This window comes from Lupinus angustifolius, chromosome LG01 (genome assembly GCF_001865875.1).
Source record: "Lupinus angustifolius cultivar Tanjil chromosome LG01, LupAngTanjil_v1.0, whole genome shotgun sequence".
Taxonomy (NCBI): domain Eukaryota; kingdom Viridiplantae; phylum Streptophyta; class Magnoliopsida; order Fabales; family Fabaceae; genus Lupinus; species Lupinus angustifolius.
The window spans coordinates 951,111-977,440 of record NC_032009.1 but is presented as its reverse complement, the minus strand read 5'-3'; the positions used below and the strand labels follow the sequence as shown (position 1 = coordinate 977,440).

General features: G+C 32.6%; 3 protein-coding genes, 1 long non-coding RNA gene and 1 other non-coding gene across 6 annotated transcripts; 3 read left to right on the top strand and 2 right to left on the bottom strand.

Moving 5' to 3' along the window:
- Positions 747-6,648, top strand: LOC109344639 (kelch domain-containing protein 4-like). Its single transcript, XM_019583395.1, has 11 exons — positions 747-1,087; positions 1,758-1,907; positions 2,178-2,345; positions 2,624-2,776; positions 2,914-3,066; positions 3,556-3,720; positions 3,832-4,002; positions 4,453-4,639; positions 4,743-4,944; positions 5,356-5,629; positions 6,245-6,648. The coding sequence occupies exons 1-11, from the start codon at positions 919-921 to the stop codon at positions 6,307-6,309; spliced, it is 1,857 nt and encodes a 618-aa protein (XP_019438940.1). The 5' UTR covers positions 747-918; the 3' UTR covers positions 6,310-6,648.
- Positions 7,755-7,826, top strand: TRNAT-CGU. Its single transcript has one exon. It is a non-coding gene; the product is annotated as a tRNA-Thr (tRNA).
- On the bottom strand, positions 10,426-12,685 carry LOC109344645 (transcription factor TCP5-like). 2 transcript variants are annotated; one of them, XM_019583400.1, is made up of 2 exons: positions 12,506-12,685; positions 10,426-12,029 (listed from the first exon to the last, which is right to left on the bottom strand). In XM_019583400.1, exon 2 carries the CDS (start codon positions 11,984-11,986, stop codon positions 10,832-10,834), a length of 1,155 nt encoding a protein of 384 aa, XP_019438945.1. In that variant the 5' UTR covers positions 11,987-12,029; positions 12,506-12,685; the 3' UTR covers positions 10,426-10,831. The 2 variants fall into 2 exon arrangements, with proteins under 2 accessions (XP_019438945.1, XP_019438947.1); XM_019583402.1 differs by having other exon boundaries at positions 12,544-12,685.
- Positions 19,873-23,218, bottom strand: LOC109344636. Its single transcript, XM_019583393.1, has 2 exons — positions 22,781-23,218; positions 19,873-20,205 (listed from the first exon to the last, which is right to left on the bottom strand). The coding sequence occupies exon 1, from the start codon at positions 23,157-23,159 to the stop codon at positions 22,788-22,790; it is 372 nt and encodes a 123-aa protein (XP_019438938.1). The 5' UTR covers positions 23,160-23,218; the 3' UTR covers positions 19,873-20,205; positions 22,781-22,787.
- On the top strand, positions 23,939-25,386 carry LOC109344632. The gene is made up of 2 exons (XR_002107334.1): positions 23,939-24,134; positions 25,051-25,386. It is a non-coding gene; the product is annotated as an uncharacterized LOC109344632 (long non-coding RNA).

Below are 26,330 nucleotides of genomic sequence, written 5' to 3'. Positions count from 1 at the left end.
TTTCTTCCTTTTTTTAAGTGTTTCATCTCCAATGCTCACTGTTTTGAGATGACATTAAATGGCTTAACTGATTGATTACATAATGATATTATTCTATAAAGACTTAAATTAATAGAATAATTAATAATATAATGAGTCAAACTAAGATGAGTGCATTATTAAGGTAATCAAATTAATTGTATTTATAATTATATTAATATATAATATCAAAACCATAATAATAGCATTATTAAGGTAATCAAGTAGTTTTATTTAACATCACAAAATTTCACATTATCGGGAAAACAATCCACCACGACCATGAAGTATTATAAAAACAATTTGAGGAATAAGTAAATTAATATTGAAAAACTTAATCTAATAATTATCTGATATGTCATACATTATTTAAAAAAACATTATTTTCAAAATGCAAAATTACTATTTTTTTTTGTTTTATATTTAAGGATAAGTTTTTTATTTTTATCATATACCTGTCTTGTCAAGGAAGGAATTAAAAAAATCATTGTTTAATGGTTTTTTTATAATATATGTTTTTATAAGGCTTAATCTAGTGATGTAAGGCCTTATTATATTCATAAGGTTGGATATTCGATTTCTAGGAGCAAATTCAATAAAAAATCCATGACATTGGATTTGGTTTGATAAGATCAGAGCACTATAAATATCCCACGTGTAACAATCAAACTAGTTTAGAAATTTTTATTAATTTAATTTTACTTTAAATAATTACTGGCCTAGCCTCTCTCACAAAATCGTTTTTCTCTCTCTCTCTCTCTCTCTCGCGCTATGATATTGACACTTTCTTCCTAATTTTTGCTGTTTCATCTCTCTGATTTGAATCTCACTCTCATACCCACCACCATTTTGTTCTAAAGATTCTTTCTTTAATCTATCGATTGATTATAATAATCGAGAATGAGGTGGGAAAAGTTAGAGATGAAGATGGAGAGTGAAGATGAAAAGGGGCCAGGGAAAAGGTGGGGCCACACATGTAACGCCGTTAAAGGTGGAAGGTTTGTGTATCTCTTTGGAGGTTATGGAAAACATAACTCTCAGACCAATCAAGTTCACGTCTTTGATACTCGTTAGTTAACTCTTCTCCTTCTCTATTATTTTTTCATCAACATCTCACAATGTTGAATTTATGAATTACATGATTAGTATTTCATCTTCAAAACTTAAGCTTCTTTTATGTTATATGCATAAATTTGTGTGTTTTTATATTTTATGCACTTTTATTATGTATTACCATATAACTTATTAACATTCTAATCTATTATATATACATATATATTAGAGTATTCATACTACGGACTGTATTGAAAATAAAGAATATGTATCCTTGGGGTCCATTTGCGAGTCACAGCCATTAAATATACTTGTGAGATGGCTCTGAAGCCTTTCCCTCCAAAACAAAACTTCCATACGGACTCTTACTAGATACCTGAATTGTACTGTATGTGTGTATAGTAGGTTGGTTCCTGCTTTATTGACAGAAAACCAACTCTCTTTTGGGCCCAATAGTTTCTTTTCATTTTTGTTATATGTTTGAATGAAAGGGATGTGGAACTGAAAATTTTGTTTTTTTGTTCTTGATGTTGTAGATGGAATTTCTTTATTTATATTACGTACTTGATCATTAATTTTTTGCATATTTATTATTTCTGATATATTTTACACATTTATTCTAGTAGTACTCTGGCAAGTTAATTTGGGCACTCTTTATTTTCTCATTCCTCATTGCTGATTTGCAGTCAATCAGACTTGGACCGAACCCGCGATCAAAGGCTCCCTGCCTACTCCTAGGGACAGCCATACCTGCACAGCCATTGGTGATAATCTATTTGTGTTTGGGGGTACAGATGGGGTTAATCTGCTGAAGGATTTGCACATACTAGACACTTGTGAGTCATAATTCTGATATCTATACCATGCTAGTTTAGTGGCCTAATTTCTGCACCTATGTTGCTTCCAAAAGCCAAATTGTATTATTTTTAGCTGAAGTTGAATGATTTATGTACAACCTGTCCAATTCTTGTCCTGCATTTTTATTGGATGGTGACACGGAAAACTGCTGCTTAAGTGAAAAGAAATTAGAATTTTATGTGGCTATGCCTAATTACATGCTTTTTATCTCTTTACCATTTGACTAATTGATATTAAATCATTTTTAGCTTCACATACATGGATTTCTCCAAGCATAAGAGGAGATGGGCCAGAGGCACGTGAAGGTCATAGTGCAGCTGTTGTTGGTAAACGGCTATACATCTTTGGTGGTTGTGGAAAATCCGCAGATAATGATAATGAGGTCTACTACAATGATCTTTACATATTGAATACAGGTTATTTTCCATTTTTGTAATGCCGGTTACTGACTTTGTATAGTGTGCTTGTAGATGCTCAATGTAATTTCAATTTTAAATGAAACAATAGAGATCCTATTTGGTTACTGTCCGAAGTGGTGCTAGGTTTAGAGTTCTTAAATATTGAGCTTTTGTACAGTTTAATTGGTTTTCTATTTGTTTCCGTCTTACGTTTACATTTGTATTGAAAATATGTCTGTTGCTTTTGGTTAAGATATAAAATGTGGAATATGCTGATCATTCCTTTTCACTTGTAGAGACATTTGTTTGGAAGTGTGCTACAACATCAGGCACTCCACCATCTCCTCGTGATAGCCATAGTTGCTCCTCTTGGAAAAACAAAATTATTGTGATAGGGGGTGAAGATGGACATGATTATTATTTATCTGACGTTCATATCCTTGATACTGGTATTAATCTGTTTTATCCTTATTTTTTAAGCAATTGTCACATTTACTTTAAATATACAATTCATAATGCATAGTACAGGGGCCAATGACATTTATCTGAGTATAATACTTTTCTTTGGAATTTCTGTAAATATTAGATACACTAATTTGGAGGGAGCTGACTACATCGGGCCAATTGTTGCCACCTCGAGCTGGTCATTCTACAGTTTCTTTTGGAAAGAACTTGTTTGTTTTTGGTGGATTTACAGATGCCCAAAATTTATATAATGACCTTTACATGCTTGATATTGGTATGTTGAATATATCTCATTCACCATTTTCCATTCAAGTTCCTGTTGGTTTAACTGTTTAAGAAAAGCAGAACCTTGTCATTATTGTAACTGCTCCAACATTTTCGTTAAACTTCTTGCCTTCTTCATAAGTGATTTCGCCCTTCACTGGGCAAAGGTGGATGTGCCGATGTCTTTAACAACCTTATTTTCCACAGATTTCGTTAGCATGGAATACTTATACATTTCTTGAGAAGATATCTGATCATATATAGAATTATAGATGATTAGAGTTTAAAGTTTGTCATTTTAGCTTTTAGAATAGGGTAACGTGCTCCATTTGTTTCAAAAATCTTGTCTTAGTGACTATGTTTATACTTCTGGTTACTTCCCATTTGTTGGAAAGACATATAGTTCATTCAATAGATTAATTACTGTTCTGTTCTTGAAGTGGTGGCATTTTATGTTTATCAATAATATTGAGCTTCTTTTATTTTTTATTGGGTGTAGATACTGGTGTTTGGACAAATGTTACAACTACAACCAACAGTCCTTGTGCTAGATTTTCTGTAGCTGGTGACTGTGTAGACCCTATTAAAGGTGGTGCTCTTGTGTTCATCGGTGGTTGTAATAAAAGTCTTGAGGCCCTTGATGACATGTATTACCTATATACAGGTTTAGCAAAGTGTCTTATAATTTTTAAAATTTTGTTTAGTACCTTTAGGTTCTGGTTTTTCTCTTGATTATTTATTGTGTAACAGATCGTGCTATATTTTTTACTTTTAGGGATGGCTAGAGAGAGTGGACAGAGGCCAGAGAAGTTGTCTTTGAGGAAGCAGCTGAAGCTGAAATGTCAAGAGCAGAATCTGAGTCCTGTTCAAAATGATGTTCTGGTGAGATATGGAGTGAGCGCTGATATGAGACCACTCATGACAGTGCTGAACTGTAGCCAACCAAGTAAGAATCTGCCTTTATATATGAAGATTTTGATTCATAGGTATCCTAAAACTCATGTTTGTCATTGAAGCTTTATGGTTTTAGGCTTTCAGCCTATCAACCTTGGTATATTGGATTCACGTAATTGCAAAAGTATCAGGTCTTATGTTTAAAGATCTGGGCCATTTGGCTAATTAAATTTAAGGCTGGAAGAATTAGTGTTCTTAGTTGGGGACACTTGAACTCGTGGTGATATTCAATTACTTAAGTTACTATAGTGTTGAACTAGTTGACTAGTTCTATCAATGAGTATACATTAATCATAGATAAAATAAAAATTGTGGTCTCCCCGAAAATCATGATCTCGATTATTTATAAGCTGGCAGGATATATAGAGTTGAAAATATTTTGATTATTTGCATTTCAAATCACAACCCCGGGACTGTTAAATATCCCGTGTTATAAATGCAGGTGGATTAAATATCCCAGTAAATCAACCGCTGCCTCCTCCTGGAAAGAAAATGTTTGAAGCCAAGGTGACTAAAAACATCTCTGAGGGATATGCCATTGAAACTGTTATCGATGGAAAGCATCTTAGAGGAATTCTGTTTTTAAACAAGCCGAGCTCTCTGCCCCCATCTGCTCATACTTCCACCAGGTATGTCTCCCCCTCCTTTTTTTTCACTTTTCGATGTGTTACTATCATTAAGCACCCATTTCTATATAAGTTTGTTTTAACTTATGCTTGACTCTCAATACAGGAAAAGGACTGCTGAAATTGGCAGTATAATCCCAAATGGTGCACACACCAACATGTCAAAGACTCCTAAAGTGGATGAAATAAAAAATAGACATGCAGTTCATGGAGACAGTTCAGAATCTCATGAGCACCACCGTATTGAAGCTGTTGCTTCTCTTCTGTCCAGTAACCCAACAACTGCTGATGCTTCTGTCATTCATAAGGTTGTATAGAGTTCTAGAGGCAGGGCTATGTAGTGTGATCCTAAATTATTTTCCTAGATGACCTGGCACAGATCAATCAACGGATTTTTTGTAGTATTGATTGACAGAATGATTTCGTCGCACTAGTTATTGAAAGGATGTTGGTTTTAATGTTATTACTTTTTTTAAATTTTAGATATTTTCTTGTCTATAACATATCTGGAACTGCTGCAAGTTAGAATATGTAAAACTTGAGATTAGTTGAATTTTTGCCTAATTAAAGAAGATATGGTGGACAAGTTTGAGGTAGTCCCAGTCATTTTTTATAATGTTCCTGAATCATAGATGCCAAGCTAATAATGTGTATCCCTAGGAATGTTGTGCTGCTCTTATGTACAGTTTTTTATTCATATATACATGACTATCCTGCAGGTTTCTGTTGACAGAGAACCAGAAGTTGCTTTTTTGAATCAAATTGATGGTGGAAAATATGAAACTCCTAAATCCTTGGGTGGAAACTTGAATCATGATGGTGCAAATGATGTGGCAAGTTCCACAGGTGATGTCAACACAAATGATCAGACAAAAGTGTCAATTTCGAAGCCTGAAGTTCCAAGGCATGACAATAGAAATGATGCACCAAACTGCAACACTGAATTTTTTAATCCTGTCACAACTGAGAGTGCTACTTGTCTATCAAATCAAGGTATGAAAATATGGAACTGGTATTAAGATTCTTTGGATTCACAGATATAGTCTTTTTAATGTTTTTCCATTGAATACCCTTTCTAGCTTGAATGCCTGTTTATCTGTGTGTCTTGCTGGTAGCGGGTATCCGGTTCCAAAATCCAAATCAGGTAGGTGACAAAAACAATTTTCTGGCTCTGATTATTTACAGCTGAACTGAATGAAGCAATAAACCTTCGTTCATAAAATCGAACAAAATGACGAATCCACCCCGTTCCTCACCACCCACCAGACAAAAAACAAAACCACTAGCCTAGTTGGACTAGCAATGGTACCTCATCCATGCAGTCGACATGCTGTTATGTGTAGACTAGAAGCTGAACATGAATTTAAGGTATTCGCCATTGTGAAATTCAACAAAGATTTATCTGATACATTCTTTTTGAACTAAGGCCTTAGAACAGTTAATATTAAAAGTAGATAGTTACATTAGGAGGGGAAGTGATTTTGAAGGAACTGAAAAAATCTACTACAGAAAATTTTCTATTTGAGTTTCAAGCTTATTTCTTGTTTCTTATTTGTAAAGTTGACATTGGTTCTCCAACATAAGATTCTTTTTCCAATGAACTGATAGGTGTGATGATGGATTGCGCAACTGCAAGGACAGAAGAAAACAGTGAACCTGCAAAATGGACTTGAATTCGACAATACATCGGCAAATGGTAACGAAGATCCTGCCTGCTTGGGGTTTGTACATTCCTTTTCTCAAGTTGATCAAAGAGATGCATATAACTGGGGATATTGACTAACATTGTTGACTGGTGGGATATACAACTATATCTACATGTTGACACCCTTTGATCTGAATTTTATTAAACAAAACCATGATTACATTTAGGTGTAGGTTATAGAACTAGTGCTTAGTCTGAAACCAGTGACTCATCTATTTAATTTCATTTTTTTCATCATTTACTTTTAGCACACAAGTTTTTGTTATACTTTATCTATTAAATTACATAGCCCCTGGAGTTATTTATATGAGGCTTGTTTTCTTATATTCTTGTCAAGATTTATTATTTTGCCAGTTAGCAGAGATCTTTGTTGCTGCTATCTCACCTCCTCTCTCATAAAACATTGTTATATCATGTAGAGTTCATTAGGGGTACACATATGCTGCCCACGGTTTGTGCTACTCCATGTGTCATAAGCTTATGATTGGTAAAAATAAAATATTTAAGTTAAAATTTAATTATTAATTATTTTTTTGACCAATTATAAACTCATGGCACATTGAGTGACACAAAACTGTGGGACAACAGATGTGCTCCCGTTCATTACATAGGCTATGTGACACAAATTGAGGGGAGCACGTCTGCTATCCCATAATGTGTGTCACTCTCTCTGTCACTGATTGTGATTGGTTGAAAAAATATATTTAAATTTAAATTTTAATAATTAATCAATTTTTTGACCAATCAAAAACAATAACATATAGAGTGATACATTATCTTGGGACAGTTGATGTCTACGCGAAAATGAGGGATTGTTTGGTTGAGTGGATGGAAAGACAATTTTAGTGCATTGAAAAAAACAATTTTGTTTGTTATGCATTGTTCCTCATTTCTCAACAAATCAAACACTCCTTAGGATATGAAAATGATATACAATGAAAGTTTCCTTATACTAATCCACATCATTCTAAAGAAAGAAAGCTCACATCTGCATAAATATTAGAAATGGCTATATTTACTTTATAAGTCACACCTTCATAAGTTTTAACAAATTCCTCAAGTTTTATTGAGTAAAGTAATATATGTTTCGTTAATGATAAAAACAAGCATGTTTCTTGGTTTAGTGTCACTTCAACCTTTGTTATTGTTCAATCATTCCTTCCTCCCAACTAGGAGACAAGTCAAACATTAAAAATTTACTTTTAATGGGGTATGGAAATACATTTTTCGAAAATCCTTGCGAAATTTTGAATTAAATTGGGGGAAAATGTTTGTAAATAATTTAAGGGAGAGGACCATTACTATCAAGTAAGGGTTTTAAATTTACTCCATATCTTCGTTTATAAAATGTTCTTATTAAATTTAGATGAAAATATATTAAGAAGTATCGAATTCATAGAGACAACAGTTGTTGCCTCCGTAGCATAGTGGTAGTGCGTTCGCTTCGTAAGCGAAAGGTCGCGAGTTCGATCCTCGCCGGGGGCTACAGCATTATATTTTATGTTTCCTTTTTACCTCTATTCTATTCTCTCTTGTTTTTTTAATCTGCAGTAAAAAAGAGGATGCTTCAAAATTGAAAAGTGGTCCCTTTTCCAAACGATATGTTGTTGGACCACACAAGTTCCATAAATTTGGTTTATAGCCAAAAACGTACTCTTCACCACGCCTACAAAGTTCATGCAACTTACTCTTTTCATTAAACCTCTTCCCCATAATTCATATTCGCAATAATGTATATTATATTTATTCACCAACAAGTGCATATATAGATTAATTGATATGCCTTTATTGAAATGGATTGGTACTATATTGTGCTAGCTATTGATATGCAAGAGTTTATCATAATTGTAATATGTACTCTAGATATTACCAACAATCAACTCTTAACCTTATTAATTTTCATAGATGGATTCAAGTTATATTAATTTTTTATTACAAATTATGTTCATTTATAAAATATTGTCTTATATATATCTACTTGTATCATTCTCTTGGACTAGATTCATATGTAGTACTTGGAGAGTATAATATTGGATCCGGATTATGACATATGGTAGTGATACTAAAAAAATTTAAGGGTCCAAAATTTTTTAATTAAATAAATAAAAAATGTATAAAAATATCTACTTCTCATATTCTAGTATTGGAAAGTCCAATAGGATAAGTTCATTTCCATTCTCACATATATAACCTCATGCATATTGATATTTGATTGGATTAGGATCACTGATAATTAATTAATATTTCAACTAAATAGTATATATAAGAGTTTTGCTGTGTCTATCTCCGCATATACTATTTATAAAACAGTACATAGAAAGTTTATATGATGCATGAGAGTAAGAGGATAAAGGTTTATTGTACTTGTAAGTAGTGGTATAAGGGGCAATTATTTTACATTTGCATCATATACTGGGATATATATATACAAATTAGTCAAACCCTTAATTACTGATCTGAACTTCTGAGACTGAGATAACTTATGTCTTAATAAGTCATCAAAGTAATAACATAGCACACCAAACTCCAGTTCTAACCACTGTAAAAAAATGTAAAATGGTATCTATTAACTGTCATGTATTGAATATTGTTTTCTTATATATTTTCTTTCTTAGTCTTTAGACCTTATATAGAATGTGGACCACCTGCAAATAAAACTACTTTAGGTCTTTTTCTTTGAATTCACCTTTAAAAACCCAAGTTGTAGCAGCTCCTTTAATTTATTGTCTTGGATCTTGTGAAATTATTTGTCTGCTGAAGCCAACAGAAACTGTTTACAAATTCAGTCTCTCTGCTTGTGATTTTATGTTGCTTCATTTTCGTGGTCAGAAAGAACTTAACATTCGAAACCACATTTCTCTCACTTTTTTCCACTACTTTGTCCTCAGGATACTTCCATCTACTTGTTATACCCTTCACCAATCAATATATTTCAAAGTTACAAAGGTGAATATAGATTCAACCTATTGCCTATTCTATACTGAACAATGCAGAAAAAGGATAAAACATATCAAAGATCTTTGGATTGTAGCATTTTCCTAAATAATTCTTTATAAGATCAGTTCATAACTTCATATGTTTGTTTTGTCTAGTATTATAGGTCGGGGATTGCATTTAACTAGCAACTTGCAACTTGCATTACTCAGTAGTTTGTTCATTATCTTTAACTCTAGCTAACTGAGTCTGTTTTGTTCAGCATGCATCGATAGTAGCATGCATGAACCTATTTCTCAGTGCATTAATTTCTATGCAACTAATACAAACATGTAAATTAATTTACAGACATACATTACCCATCAGCATCTATCTGCATTCAGATATCAATCATATAATATATTATCTGAATCCGCAACGTTAGCATGAAAGGCTATAGTCAACTTTGATTCATAATTTTTAACGCCTCTAATTCAAAACTAACATCAACAAAAACTTCACATATACCATCTATGTGAGGATCTGAGTTTGCAGTAACAATTTTAGCAAAATGTGTTGTGCGGAAATGCAATCATAATTTTGAATTGTGGTTTCCATCCCAATTGCATTTATCATAATGGTACAGTGTTTTACTGTGTTTATAGGAATTGAGAAAATATGATCGATGTGGCCATAATTGTGATTTAGTCTTTTACACTTATCTAAACATTTCATTTGCTTAGCAAAAAAAAGGAGGATGTATATTTTTTTTATGCTAAAGGTGTAACTACACCCCAAAATATATGTTCATACACCCCGAAAAAGGAGGATGTACATACTAATCATGCATTTCAACAATATATGTTCATCTTACATCTGTTATTTAGCTACATTGTATGTACATCCAACTTTGTATGTGATAAATGGTATTCCTTTCAAACTACATTATGTTCATTAATCAGAATTAACTATCTACATTGATCACATGAAATTTTAGCTTAGTATGGAGGTTGTGAAATATGTATATATTATATAGTAACAAAGCCAACTAAAAATAATAATATACTTAGTTTTTTCATATCTACAATAAAAAAAGCCAAAAAAAAAATTCAGAAAGAAAGATCAAACCACTCAATATTATTTTATTACACGCAATTAAATTACGCATATGTAGAGAAACATATAACCTGGAAATAGTCTGTTACATTTTGAGCATAAGGTTGTGTGTATCTAACTTTCCAAAACCTTATTAGGTCTTCTCGAGTAATATGTAGAGAAACATATGAACACTATCTCATATTGATTTATTCTAACCTATGTCCACAATGTTTTGTCTACAACCATAAGGATGATTCAAACACAAAACAAATATTCCATATGTATAGCAGTGCCATACTTACAAAGATATTCATTCACCTTCACGTTGAGACTGAGAGTCTGACTGTGTGAAAATATAAATGCAGGTTATTCATTGCTTTATGAAGTCTTTCTTATAAACTAATGCGGTGAAGAATACTCACGAAACATCCATTAAGCAATATATGTTTATCACATTCTTTGTATGAGGATGAGGACCTTCAAGAAGGAGAACCACTTCCCTTATTTGGTTGGCTACGATTGTTGTTGTTGTCTGAGTCTAGAAGCTTGGAATTGAATGGTAACGGAAGGCGTCTGAGAGGTGAACTGAGTGAATGAAAAGACTGAATGAGAGGATGAGGCTGCATGACTTGTGAATTATTACTTGATGAGCTCAAGATCTGAACATGGTTGAATTGTCTTGGATCATTGTCCACTGATGAGTTGGCCATAAATGGAGCATAGGGAGTGAAAAGTGATGGTGTAGCTGAAGATGGAGAAAAAAGTAATTGAGAACCTGATGGCACAGCCACATTAGAAGATGAAAATTGCACACTGCCACTGCCACTGTTTTGATGAGGATCTACATGGGAAGGAAACAATGATCCGTGGCCTCCAAATTGGGACAAAGATAAACTTGAAGGCTCGGAATGGTATGAGTCATATGCCATTGCGTTGTTTAATAAACCAGGGAAAACTTTCTGTCTATTATAACCATCAATTCCATCTTGGTTTTCTTGTTCACTACCAGTTTTGATCCACTTTCCTTTTTGTGAGATATTGGACATTACACTTTCAGCTTCCTTGCCCTTCATTCTTGAATGTTCTGAATCTAAATCCCAATTCAACCTTGACTTTGGCAAGAGATTTTGATGATTTCCACCATCTTTCATGATTGTTGAAAGATTAGCATCATAGAAGCCTCCAAGAGAAAAGTGATGATGATGATGATAGGGAGTTGATTCATGATGTTGATAAGGCAATAGGGTTTGTTGATGATGAAATTGAGGGAAACCATGAGGGATTTGAAGTGGAGGAAGCTTATCAATATCAAGTTTTGAGGCTTCAATCAACCAATCAATGACTTTGCTAGGTTGGCTGAGACCAAGCCTGTCTTGAAGATCATATAACTGAATTGCTGTTGGCACAGAAAGCCTAATCCTTCTGTCCCTCAACCCCCTTATGGTGCAAACCTTGCTATGCCTATCTTTTCCTCCCAAAGCACGCGACACTCTCACTATTCTTGGATTTCTGAATGCTGCCCATTGTCTTGAAGAGGTTGAAGTAGTAGATGGTGCCATTGACAACTTCTCATTATTAGTAGTATCACCCTCTCTCTTGGCTTCATAACCTTTACTTGAATTTTCAATCATCATCTTCTTCTTGACATCATCCACTAAAAGCTTTTCTGATGTAGTACTGCAATTCAGAGAAGTTATATATGTTGGTACCAAAATAGAAAAACAATTCTACCATTATTACAAAAAACAATTGGTTTAATACTTACAACAAAATTATACTAAACTTGTAGCACACATGACTAAGAATCGTTTCCATTTTTAGCTTTTTTGTAGACACAAGGAACAGATTCTTGAATTAGCTAGAGACTTAAAAAGCTAGGGTCACAAAGAGATAGTATATTAGTAGTGGAAGTTCTGCACTGAAATCAGTTTCTTTTCCAAATCTATATGATAAACTGAAGTATATTGCTACAAAATTAGGGCAAGGACAATTCTGTTCACTAAATTGATAGTTATGAGACAAATCAAAGGCAAAAGCATGAACCTTAGAAGGAAATTGTGCATAAAATTAGAATTTCACTGAAAACAACAGAAGCATGAGAATATAAAGCTGCTTATGTATGTTAGTAGCTATAGTAGTGAGATCAAACTTACATGAGAGAAAAGTATAGGTGCCAAAACAGTGTTCTAACCTTTTGAGCTTGGGCAAGAAAGAAGAAATGGAGGATGAAGCAGAGAAGTAGAGAAAGCCCTATATTCTTTCCAAAATGAGCACTTCAATGTCATTTAATTGAGCAAATGACCTCAACTTTAACACTTTGGTAAAGCAAGGTTAGGATTTACAGCACCATATATGTAATTTATGTTGCATGTAAAAATAAAAACATCACCTGTGACCATGTCCCATGCTTCTAAAGTGACATGTGGAAAAATTGCAACTACTTATTACCTATTTTTATTTACTGTTTTTTTATATGTAAATTTTTTTTATTTAAATTTTCAGGGTAGAGAGTAAGAGGGTATATTTCCCAGAGATTCATCTAGGTATTCTTATTTTATGTAATGCAGCTTAGTTAGATGAGTTTACTATTGGGATTTGGGAGTGTGACAAAAATTGTAATAATTGATTATATGTAGCATTGTTATTTTCAAAGTAAATTTACTTATCAAGCATTTTAAAATAGGTGTAGAAAAGAATGCAAACAAAAAAAATGATGTCATAAAACATTTTTTTTCATGTTTTTTATAGGCCACAAGCTAGATTCAATTACAAATTTAAGAAAAATGATATATCATTTTACTAAATTTTCCTATTCACAAGAAATTGATATATGTCACAAGGTGATACTTTATTTATTAATAATCGGTTTAAAAATGATATATATCACTTTCTTGTGAATATGAGAATTTAATATTCAAATTAAGGACAAACTTACAACCTAAATGGAGAAAGATAGAAAGAGAAAAAAAAGAATACCCATAATATCAAAAAATAAAAGAAAGACATGATATTTCTATTTTTAAATATAATGGTATGATACTTTTTAAATATGTGTGATTCCATAAGAAAAGGGAAGGGATTAGTCTTTTTTAAGCAAAACAGATACCATTATCAGAAAGTTCTCACTGCACGGAACAAAATGAAAGGAAATCCCCCATGTATAATATAAAATCAAGATCAGATATTGAAACCTAAATATATATATAATGTAGTCTTAGAAATATTTGCAACCAGTTTTAGAAAGTTTAACAGCATAAAAAAAGGATATTGTGGAAGGAACAAGATAAGTTATAACAATCACTCAGCTTTTAAAAAGTTATCCTGTATGTAATTAGAGTCGATTATATAGATACATAGCTAGCTGTGGTATATAGATGAGGGACCAATTATTTATGTTCTTAAAATCATCCACTCAACTTATAGCTTGAAGGACCACAGGCAGATATAGCAGTGAGATTTGCATGGTACAAATTAGACTCTATATACTTTCATTCTCTATCAATTTCATTTTTTTAGTCATTTAATTGTGCATCTTGTTTCATTAAGTTGATAATTAATTAGTTAATGTGTACACTAGAAGAATAGAGACTTTGTTCTACTTCTACTAACTATTTAAGTTTCCTTAATTTTCAATGCTATGAACTTGTGTTGGCCTTACTGTTAAAGTGATTACAAAGCAACTTAGAGTAATTTGGAATACATATTCTCTAACTGTTTCCTAATTACATTATGAAGAAGGAAAAATAATTTTGTATATCAAATCTGGACTAACTTTCTTTTTTAGAAAAGAAAAGAGGTTCCAAAATTTCTCTTGTTAGTTCTCTCTTCCTTTTTTAAATTATCGTATATTTTATAAGTCTCCCGCCTAACTCGTGAGAGTTAGGAATGATAAATATATACAGACTTACTTTCGTAAATAGATAGGTTGTGACCTTATCATTACATGCTTTTGAAATAACAAATATAAAAGTTGTGAAGTAAAAGAAAGAAGAACCCTAAAGCTCTTCAGTCATATATTGTTATATCCCATGTTGTAACAAGAAAAAACTGATGAATCTTCTCCTCACTGCTCTAGATTTTTTAACTACTTACTAAAATTAACCATGTTAGTTGGCACTTAAACAGAGTATACAGATAGGTAAACTTTCTCTGTACCACAGAAACGTTGAAATGTTGTGTGGAAGAGAGAGAAAGAGTAAGATGCTGCAGCTTTTTTCCCTTCAAAACCAAGCAATATTATCTAGAAAAAATAAGGAATCTTCACCGAAATAATTTACAAGTTGGATCATGTGGACACTGCAACTGCAGTTGTGTACTGATCAAAAGATGAGCCTACTTTATATACTTTTCTAACTTGAAACCCTAACCCCATATATATGTATAAAAAATTAACAATAACTGTAATTAAGGTGAAAAATCATTTCTGCAACAAAGGAAGGCTTTACCTGGAGTCCTGGATATATTAACAAGTCAGAAATACAAATGATACAAAGATCTAAAATCATTTCTGCAACAAAGGTTAGGGATTGGCTTTTTTTGCTAAACAAAAGAATGTATTAAAGTAGTACAAGAGCGTTAACCCAAATACAGAAGATTAGTGTTCTATGGTGATTTTTAAGCACAAAATTAATAAAGAAAAGTGGATTGTTAGAGGTCTTATATATCTACTTGAGAGGACTATTATCAAGTAATATTTATCTCTTAAATAACTTATTTTTTTGCTTTTGGAAAAAAAATGTTAATAAGGCTCAGAAACCCTAAATTTCAATTCAGTAAACCCAGCAAAAAAAAGGTGATTGGAAATTTATTTATTTATTTTGTTTATAGAAACAGATGATGATGAATTTGATGTCCCATTGTCTGCTGTTTAAGGGTTCCTTGTTTTATGTGTCCCAGCACATTATCTTTCTGTCTGCAAAACTATTGCAGAAAAAGTGGTGAATTTAACGTTATGATCGATGATGACATAATAATTTACCCCAAAATTAAACCACACATAGTTCTTCTCCCTGGATTCATAAAAACCATATCTAATTAAATTTTATTAGTTACTTAATTACATACCCATTCCCCCAAGTACCAATTTAATGATGAGTTAGTTATATCATGTAAGAAAGGGACCTTAGTGGTGTTCTTAGATGAAGCCGTAAGTTAGGGGTGTGGGAAGAGAAAAATAAAATTTGGGATGAAGAACATTAGTAGGTACCAAATTATCAATCCTTGCATGTTTCAAACTCTTACAATTTGAACTATCAAGAATGTCCATAAACATCTTTATGGAAGCAAAAGTGCTTTAGGACTATCATATATGTAGTCCTCTCATACTTTTGAAACTACTTTAATTTAATCCATTTGAGAGATGTTTAGGGTACAAATTAGTTGATGAGAGATAGACAAATTTAATCAATGAAAAAACGTTAATGGACCATATGACAGATTAGTGTCCCTTAGGTTCTGCTCTTCAAGGATTAAATTGTTAAGAGTTCACTCAAAATTCTTAGTATACATATCTCCTTATGAGTCCTACTTTTATAACAATCAATATGAAGTAATTTATATGTAAATTGCATCTTGGATAGCTATACATAAACGACCCAGATATTAGTGTTTTGATTAGAGACGAAATGCACTTTCAAATTTTCATATAATACTCAATGATTTGAACTTTTCATATTAAAGGTAATTAAGATTGGCTCAACACGGGAAAAAGGAGAGGATCTGATTTTCTATAAGTGAAAGGACTCATTATAAACCAAAGGAATAAGGTTTTGCCTCATAGTTCTTCACTTAGCACACTTGATGTAATGATCTATGTTGGTTTAAGCTCCACAATAATCCTAAAACTATATATAGCTTAATTGTCTTTACTTTCATAAGAACTTTCCAAAGCTATATCTGTGTGTATAGTTTGACAATTTGATAATTAAAAATGATATATATATATATATATATATAAATCAATTCGTGCTTTAAATGTTTCTGCTGGAAGGTGATTTTTCCTTTCACTATATATATGCATTTCTTAGTTTCTCATGCTACTGAAAATGTGTAATCACCATCAACTCTGTCAAGTGAGTACTAGTGATAATTAACTCCCTAATGAATGAATATATATACTATCACCATCACCACTGAAAGTTCTCAGCTATTTTTCAACATGTTAGAACCCATGTCAGTTAATAAATGTTTGTTCAGAGTGATGGACAGATATGTAATTTGAGTAGTTTTCTGTGATTGACAAATTCTCATTGTCGATTGGGGTAGAGATTCTATATATATATATATATATATATATATATATATATATGTAAAATAATATGTACACGCAGGTGATGGAAGGTTGCATGACAAAATAAATACATTTAGGTATCATGTATATATCACTATAATGATGAAAGACATGATATGAGATCATTGAAAGTGGCTATAAATTCTCTTGAATTTCATGTAGTTATGATTTTATGATTTGTATATATCTACTGCCAAGGTAGTTATTGCACTGTGCTGCGAACCTGCAAAAGCAATAGCAGCAAACCCTAGACAGAGGAGTGACACATGATGCCAACATATACAAGAAAAGTCAAATAGATCAATGCAAGCTAACATGTATTATTACTTATTAGAGCTAAGAAAAATATGTTTGTCATCCTAATAACTATATAGAAACAATAATATATGATATGGACAAAGATTTAAGGAATAGAGTAAACGAGGTTGTAAGTTCGAGTGTAATTTACAATAATATATTAATATTTGCCTGAGAAAAAAAAAGCAAATTTTGTATAATCTTATTGGACAAAAAACTCAGATAGGAATGTTGGTCAAGAAATGGAAAATTAAATCAATTATAAATATAAGTATATTGCATTTTTTAGGACATTTAGATATAAAGATGAGTCTGCTTGAAGAAGTCTTAACAAAAGTTAAGATTTTGAGCATGAGGTTGACCTCTACTCTTCAAAAACTATTACACATCTTAGTCAACAATTCTAAAGAAATCTAATCGTTTGAATTAATGAGTAGATTTAAAACATAATATTTCCGTAGAATTGATGGCTAAGATGCAGAATAACTTTAAAAAACTTACTTCCGGAGTAAATGAATCTCACTCATCTAAATATATTAACATGGACTTTACTAACAGTCATATTAAAAAATACATTCAACCAGTTTACTAAACCACAAAATCAATGAACTACAGAAAAACTGTTACAGGACACCCTCTTTTCTTGAGTACTATTCACTCCTCTATATAGTGTGTACCTGTAAATGAAAGTGACTAAGAAGTAGGAGATCCATTGTTGCAGTAATATATATGTTATAATTGAAGCAGTTTTGAATAAACGACACAGAATCAATAAATGGAAGGGTAACTCTTCTCTTAACTATTCACTCTAGCAGTGACCGCGTGTGTTTGCCAACCTCTATGCATGGGTCCATGTGATTGAAAGTGACTAAGAATAAGGGAAACCGTTCCTTCTGCTATGCGGTCCTGTTTCATATAGGGGATGATGATAGAGAATACCAATAACAACATCATTGATTAATTGCGATCGAATTAACTAAGAGTGAATGTAGCTTATGAAAAGCTCAAATTTTGATGCTACCTATACCATTTCATATTTAAGGAATGGATCTTATAGCCTCACCAGCTCAGTATTTTATGTGTTTGGACAAACTAAGGTTGTAGCCAATCCACAATAAATAAAAGGAAAATGTTAAACGGAGTTTCGGGTAAGAATAAAAGGGTGTTTTAAACTGCGGTTGAAATCATAATTGTAATTCTAGAAAATTGTGGAAAAATAAGATCGTAATTGCGATTGTGATATTATTGTGCATACTAGCTCCCAAAATCGCAATAATAGCAATTGTATGAGTGAATTGGAGAAATTATAAATGTATGAAATGGCACATTCATTTAATTTCCATAATAATAAAGTTTGCCAAACTTCAAATGTAAGCATCCAAGGTAGTGAGGTATCACACTCACACACACATGAATTATGTTTTTTGGACAACATGCAATATACACCATAAAAGCGACATCCTACCTTAACTTGTTCTTAAACAATGAAAAACATATCATGGTTGGAATGAAGGATATAAAAATATAAAAGTATGGTATTAATTTTTAATTTTATTATATAATAATAGGACTCCACACATAGAAAGAAGAATTACATACTCCATAGGAAAAAAATCATATAAAAAGGACAGAGAGAACAATAATGGATGTGGTCCTATAAAGTGGCATGAAATTGGAAAAAGAATAAGCAAAGTTTATATGATAGGCTCCACCTTTTTTTTTTCTCTACCGTCTTAAACTAAGAATAACAATCTTATATGCGACACGTTCCTTTCGATTTGAAACGCCACTATATATGTTGGATTGTTTTAAAAGAAAAACAACTAGAATAACATTAGCATAAATTCACAATAAGAACTCTACTATAGTATATTATGTACATGGACCACCTCAAAATCATACCTAAAAAGTTTAATATCATGATATATGCAGAAATAGAAAAGAGGGTAATGGTTTAATGCGTGTATTGTTACTAGGTAGCTATATCATTCATTCACATGTAGCTGGAAGTGGTCGTGAGTGAACAATTAAGGGTGGATAGAGACATGACAGAATTAACATCAGCTGGCATAGACCGTATGATATTATTTTGAGTGACTGTGATGCTTTGCTGTTTCTTTTGACAGAGACAACATTGGTGTCCTTGTTGCATTCTAAATAAATGTGTCATTAACCTGTTAAGCATGAAACCATTCATTAACTAAACCACTTTAGTAGTTGCTAAGCTAAGTCTACACTAATGATAAATCCATATTGCCATGACCAGGGGCATGTTTCTCCTAGAACAACACTTCAGTTTGCTTGGAGACGCTTCCAATTGATAGAAGAAAATAAGTAGGCTTGTAAAAGAAGGGGAATAAGAGATGATTGGGAGTGATGGTAAGATCGGACAAGGATCTGATGTCCTCAAGCATGTTCCAAGGTCTGTCCCAAACCAAGTACAACATGTCACATCAATTAAAAAATTTAAACATTATAAAAAATTGTCTATTTTTGCTTTATTATGATTGATTTAGGACATGTTTGGAGATAGCTGATCAGGTGAGACCAACAAGAACAGCAATAATGCTACCTCGATCCTTTTCTGCCCCAACTTTGGTGTTTGGTAGAGATTAATTAATTACCAAAAAAATGTTTCTAAAACTTTTCTGTGTGGAAAAAACAATTTAGGGATGTTAGAAGTTTCACACTTATATTTAAAAGTTATAATTAAATCATTTTGAAATCACCTCTCTAAAACTAACTACCAGACCAGTAATACTGCCATTTACCATCAGTATTACTACTTTTAACCATACTTTATGTTACATTACTTTAAGGAGTCAACCACTAGAGTGTAATTCGAAAATGCTTGTTCAATTAGGAAACTTTAAAAAATGAAGAGGATAACAAAAATCAATGAATTACAGTTGTCAAAGTGAGCCAACCCAGCTCAAAAAATATGAACTTTAGGAGGTACTCGCCCTTTATGAAATCACACAGAAAAGCTTCACTGGTAGGAAAAACAACAGGGAGTTTCAGGGGTTACTAGTCCTTTATCAAGTCATTGAATCAATTAACTGTTTAAAATCCAACATTCACAAAGAAGTAAACAAAATAGTTGAGAACTGCAACCCAGCAATTCTTTATTGATATAAAATGCATACACCCTATTAAAAATAGTGGGTCATTACAGGTCTCTGCTAAGACTACTCATTTTCTTCCCTTGAAAGGAACAGAAACTGAAAGTTGAGTGGACCAATAATGTTATCCCAAGGTAGCACAAACCTGTGACATGGAAAGACAAGCAGTCAAGGATAGTCTTGAACCCAAACAAGTGAATAGACTACTTAACATAAGCAATTCTGTAACTCTGAAACAGGTAACAGACGTAATTGAACATCGAAATGTAGCCAAGGAGAATGCTGAGCATACAAGATAAACACAAAAACCAAAAAATAAAAAAAGTATTCCAGATCTATTTTGGTCTTCTGGATAGCTAATCCACTATGCAAATCAGCTCCATAAATTAAAAATGTATCCTAACATGAAAGCATACATGATGCTAGATACAAACAGTTATATAACATCTGTAAAATAGGTTGAAACACACGTAGGAAGGAGGTGTATCTTCATGAAGATATGATACGTGACAACTATTAATGCACAGTAGTAATATCAATCTAGCAGTTCTGTAAGGAGAGCTACATTTTTATTCACACTAAAGAATATAATACCATATGAATGACACCATATTAAAGCAGAAACTCATCAGCTGCAACAAAAACATATATTAAATCAGAATGGCAACCAGTGTCCCTTTGTGTTCGGAAAAGCTACTTGGGATGTAACCTGAGTACTCCCTCAAAAATCTTCCAACATGACCATCAAATCATCAACAACAATAACAACTAAGTCTTTAACCCACTAGGTGAGATCAGCTACATGGATCGAATGGAGTCAATGCTCTATCATAAATCATGGTCATTACAAAGCATTGATATCTAAATTTTTCTTAATTGTTTCATCTATGGTTTTTCTTGGCCTCCCTCTTCGTCTAGGAATCAAAACATAATATTTTGAAAAGTAAACAAATTGGCTTACTCCATTGTGACCCATGAAATCGATATCTTTTTTCATTGGGAAGTGGTGCATTTATAATTTTGAAAAGTGATATAGGTGGTTTTTCCATGAAAACTTGCCTTCTCAGGGTGGCTAAAATTATCATTGGACACACATCAAAAAAATGCTTTTATATTTTGTTTCTAAATATCAACATATTTGCGCAACGCATGGAAATGGAATACTTGCAAGTTTTTCTATATAAAAGTCCATATCACCCCATTTGTCCACGAACAAACACAAAACCTTAATATTTGGATAAAAAAATTACATGCGATGAAGAGAAAGTGAGAAGACAGCCAGACACATTTAGTGAGATACAAGTCCACCTCAGCCCCTTTTCTCCACAAACAAACACAAAATCTTACTATACGGATAAAAAATTACAAGAGTAATGAAGAGAAAGTGAGATGGCACGTTAGTGAGATACAAGTCCACCTGACCCCCCTTTCCCCACAAACAAACACAAAAGTTTACTAATCACGCTCTCCTTATCCTTTCATCATCACACACACACCTTCACACTCTTTTCCTGACAAGTAACACAACAACAATACAACATTATTTATCAGAAAAACCATGTCCCACTTATTTCTACAAGGAAGAAAACCCCACACCATCCGAGACATGATCATGGACGTTGTCTTCGCCAACAAAAACATCCCAACAAACACTATCCACCATCACATCATTCTTTGTAATAGCAATGGGGTTGAGGACCCAGAGCTCGAACTCAAAGCCCAAACAAAACACTTAAAACATTGGTGCAAGACGAAACACCCACTCTATTTTCACCTCGTCACAAGACAGGCATTCTCTTCAACACTTCCATATCGTACAATCACTTGTTGGATCAGAATTCTGCAACGACGAGGGAGAAAGGGTTTGATTGATCTCTAACTATGTGCCCGATATGTGGAGGAATTTGCTGAAGGAGTTCAAGAAGGCTAAGCTCCAAGATAGGAGGAAGTGGGTCTGCTAAGATGTCTTACTATCGGCAGACTACATTCAAGGGAGAGGAGCAAAACTGTAAAATACAAGACCTCTTGCAATCATAAAATTAATGCTCTTATGCACTTTGTAGATAAAATTCATTGCAAGCAACTTTGTACTGCACAGTCGTCCTCCTCTCCCTTAAAATACCATCAATGGGCAGTGGGCGGAGCTGCTACGAGGACCAGAAGAGAGTTACATGGGCGTAGTTGGATTGGTAATTTTGTTCAATGATATTTTCGTCTGTATGGCTCTCCTTATGCAATTTTATTTTCTTCCAAGTAACAGCTTTTCTGAACCATAATTCTATGGTAGTAGAAATTACCCTGCTATGAGCTATCAGAAGGTGACCTGAATGCTCCCCCGTAATTGGGATGCATAAAAATGTATAAAGCTGAATATTTACTATGCTATGACAAATTTCACGGATATGATCCAAGATCAAGTCTCTCCATCTAACATTGACACACTATTCTCTCAATCCACCCCATTTCATCCTCCAACCCACTTAATTTTCTTAAATGCAAACAAAGTTGATCATCATCCTAATCATGGTTTCAATTAACTATGTAGATTAACCATTAAATATCCCAATATTCCAAGTCCCAAAACGATCCAACCCTCATATAATTTCCTGACCTAATGTGCATCACAACAATATACTTTGAACCACAAAAACCCTAATTTCTGATGAAGCACAGAGAATAATAAAATAAAAACTGAAATTGTAGAGGATAATGGAAACAACCTTTAAATTATTTCTGGTATCCACCACCATTAGTATTCAAATCCTCTTCGATGATGGTGTTGAGATAAACCGGTGGGAAATCAGAGACAGAGAACGTTTTCTCCTTCCTGGATTTCTCCACGTCAGCTTTGGTAAGAATAGTGCGGCGAATTGGAGGGCGATTACGACGTTGATCGCGAGAATAGTACTTGATATCGAATACAGTTTCAGGATCGGAAGAGGGAATAACAGGTTTAACCTTAGGAGTAGCGGGGCAGAAGGGACGGAACTCGGTGGCGGGGAAGGAAGCCAACTTGTATTCAGGGTCGGCGCAGGGACCGGTGATTTCCCATGGCTTCTTGAAGAAACGCCGCAGGTTCTGCAACAGGGATTTCGCCATTGATTCGGTGGTGGTTGGTGAATGAAGATTGATGAAATGAAATTGAATCTGATTCCTTTTTGTTCTCGTGATCCACCCTACATATTCTCCACTAATTGGGCCTCAGTCCAAGCCCACCAAAACAAAGCCTTTAGGACCCCATGAAATGTTAGTTTTCAATTTTTCCCAAATTAATGAAAACATCATATGTACTCTTCTATTTTTTTTTTTTTGCTTCTCAGATGTATCATCGCACATTAGAGGCAATCCTTCCGAGCTGTGAATATCTACAGGTATATGAGACTAACTTTTCTAGCGAATATTTTTTTATCTACAAGACTCGAACTCGAGACATTGCTTAAGGGAAATTAAGCTTGTACCACTTGAACCAACACTTATTGGTCTTCTATTTTTTATACTACAAATATATCATCTCACCTTTTTTTATAAGAATTAATCTTTTTCGTAATTTATGGTTGTCCTATTCAGTAAGTGCCACTTCAAGAATCAAATTTATTGAATAAGATATTACTCCACTAAATCAACGTTTTATTATTATCTTACATTTGTTTGTGATATAAAGCAAGGTATCTTCTAAATTTGTGGTTTTTTTCTAATGATTAAGAGTATCTTATCATTTTATGAGTAAGAAATCCATCTTTGTTTTAGGATATGTAATTATGAATTATCTCTCCAACAATTATTTTCTCTACATCTTCCGAGTAATTTATAATATGAAAATAAATATTCCACAAGAAAAAATGAATTTATAAAATAAAAAATGGTGGTAATTGTATTTGGTACGTGTGCACGTGTGAGACAACAAAATAAAAAGCATTGAAAGATCAAAACCCTAAACCTAACATCAAACTCAAATTTCTGTGATTTCTGTGTTCCTTTCTTTCATCAATGGCCGACTCTGTGGTTTCCATTCAGTACGTGAAAGACTTCATCAACTCTCAAATCCATGACGATGAGAAGTGGGCCTTCAATTCTGTAATCTCTCCCTCTCTCTCTTCTATTCATTTCACTCCTTTTCTTTTTCCTGTTATCACTTCTTTATCTTTATTTGTTCTAGATCCGTTCCTTTCCTTTCATTGTTATGTTATCAGAACAAATTGCAATACTTGCTTTCCTGTTTTCCGATGAAACCCTCAGTCCAATTTCTGTGATTAGTGATTATTGTCCAATTTACAACATAGACAGTTGAAAACCTAGGTGCACGGAAATATATATGGATATAGTGATATCACAAAAAAATTAACATATAATTGTACGATATGCAGCAACAACAATCAAATCTTAGTCTCACTAGATTAGGTATAGATGAAGTAATTAAAAGTAACGAAGTATTTGGTACTGATACAGTGATTGTTTTGAAATTTGAAGTATTGATGTTGCATACTTAAAAACACAAGAAATGGTTCATTCAGGAGTAGTAAATAGATCATGGAAAATAATGTTCACTCCTGACTCATGAGCCTAGTTTATAAGAACAACTGTTACAGAGAGTTAAAGCAGGAATAAGATAGAAGCAATGGGTTATTTAGAGCAACCACATTGGTTGTTGTTAAGGTTGTTCTTAATGAAATAAAAACATTATTACTCTGTGTCATTCTTATTTTCTGATTTTTGCTCTGAAATAAGAACAATACAAATAAGAATGAATGATGTTTGTCATTATGAGAAAAGAAGTATATGTGATTCTTATTTCATGGAGAATTGTAATAAATTATAAAATAATGTGTGAAACCCAAATAAGAACGAAAATTTTATTTTCTGCTGGAGATGCTCTTAGCACTTTTTACTAAAACATCAAAGCCACTTCTTCCGCTTATTTCATGTTTATATTAGTAGAGCTTGACTTAGTTTAGAATGAATTTTGATTCTTTCTCTCTGTTTTCCATTGCAGAAATTGCTGCGCGCTCTGGGATTGTTTGCAGGATCCATAGTTCTTATGCGAAACTATGGTGACCTCATGGCAATTTGAGGATACAAATAAGAAGTGGCATATACTCTGTAATGAGATGCTATTATCTGCTTAAACAGTAATGTGTAGGTTCTATTTTGGTAGTCTGAAGTGACCTTTATTAGTTTCAGGCTTCTTTTGATGAAACGATGAGAATGTTTTTCCTCTTTGGTTATATTGATTTTAAAGGCTTGAGCCTTTGTGCACATTTCTGTGTACTAAATGTTTTGGATATGAAATAACTCTATTTGCACTCTTGTGTTGTTTTAACTTAGTCTCAAATCTCATCTTTTACTTGTTTTGGGGGAAGTTTTTGTTTTAAGTGGAAAATATAGCTACAAGCCTTCAACCACTATACAATGAACGAAGTTAGTCTTCTCTTATTTTGTAATACATTCATTTTATTTTCTATCTATACTATTTAGTACATCCAATTTTTTTTCTTCACAAACTTGGTATCTATAAACATCAGCATCTTCATCCCTGGCACTACTCAAACATTAATGTAAGGTAAAACTTTGAAATAGTTTTTTTAATTAAACCCATTTTTTGCAAGTAAACTAGACTACTAAAACGAAAACAAAAACTTGTAATAATAAATATAAAACAGGGTAATGCTTAGCAGTATGTATTCAAAATTTGTCTAATTCAACAATGTATTTATTAAAATGACTTTGCAATTTTCACGTTCTCTCTATCCTAATCTATACATTTTTCTTCTTTTAATTATCTTTATTGGCAAGAGATTCATGTAGTTTGATTCATTTAATCATTTTCACTTAATGAGATAAATGCTCGGTAATTTTGTATCATTTAGCATAACTTAACGATAAGCTCGTACTTAGGGTTAAAGTTTAGTAACATAGTTAATAAATTCAAATTTATATTACTCATTAACTCAATAAAAATCATCATAAATATACAAAGAGAGATATATATTTATAATATTTTATATTCATTTTGTTAAAAGTATATTCATTTTTATTTATTCATTTTAATACGTATAATGTTTTATATTCATTCTATTAATGTTAAAGTATATTTATATAATAACTATAACATATTTAACCCATGTTTAAAATTTTAGTAAATTATTTTGAGTTTTTTTAATTTTTGAGAGACCAAACTGGTAAAGTTGAAAAACATATGCGATTAAAATATGTATTTACTATATAAAAATAAGATTGGGATCAACTTTTAGATCATTAATTAAGGTTTAGTAT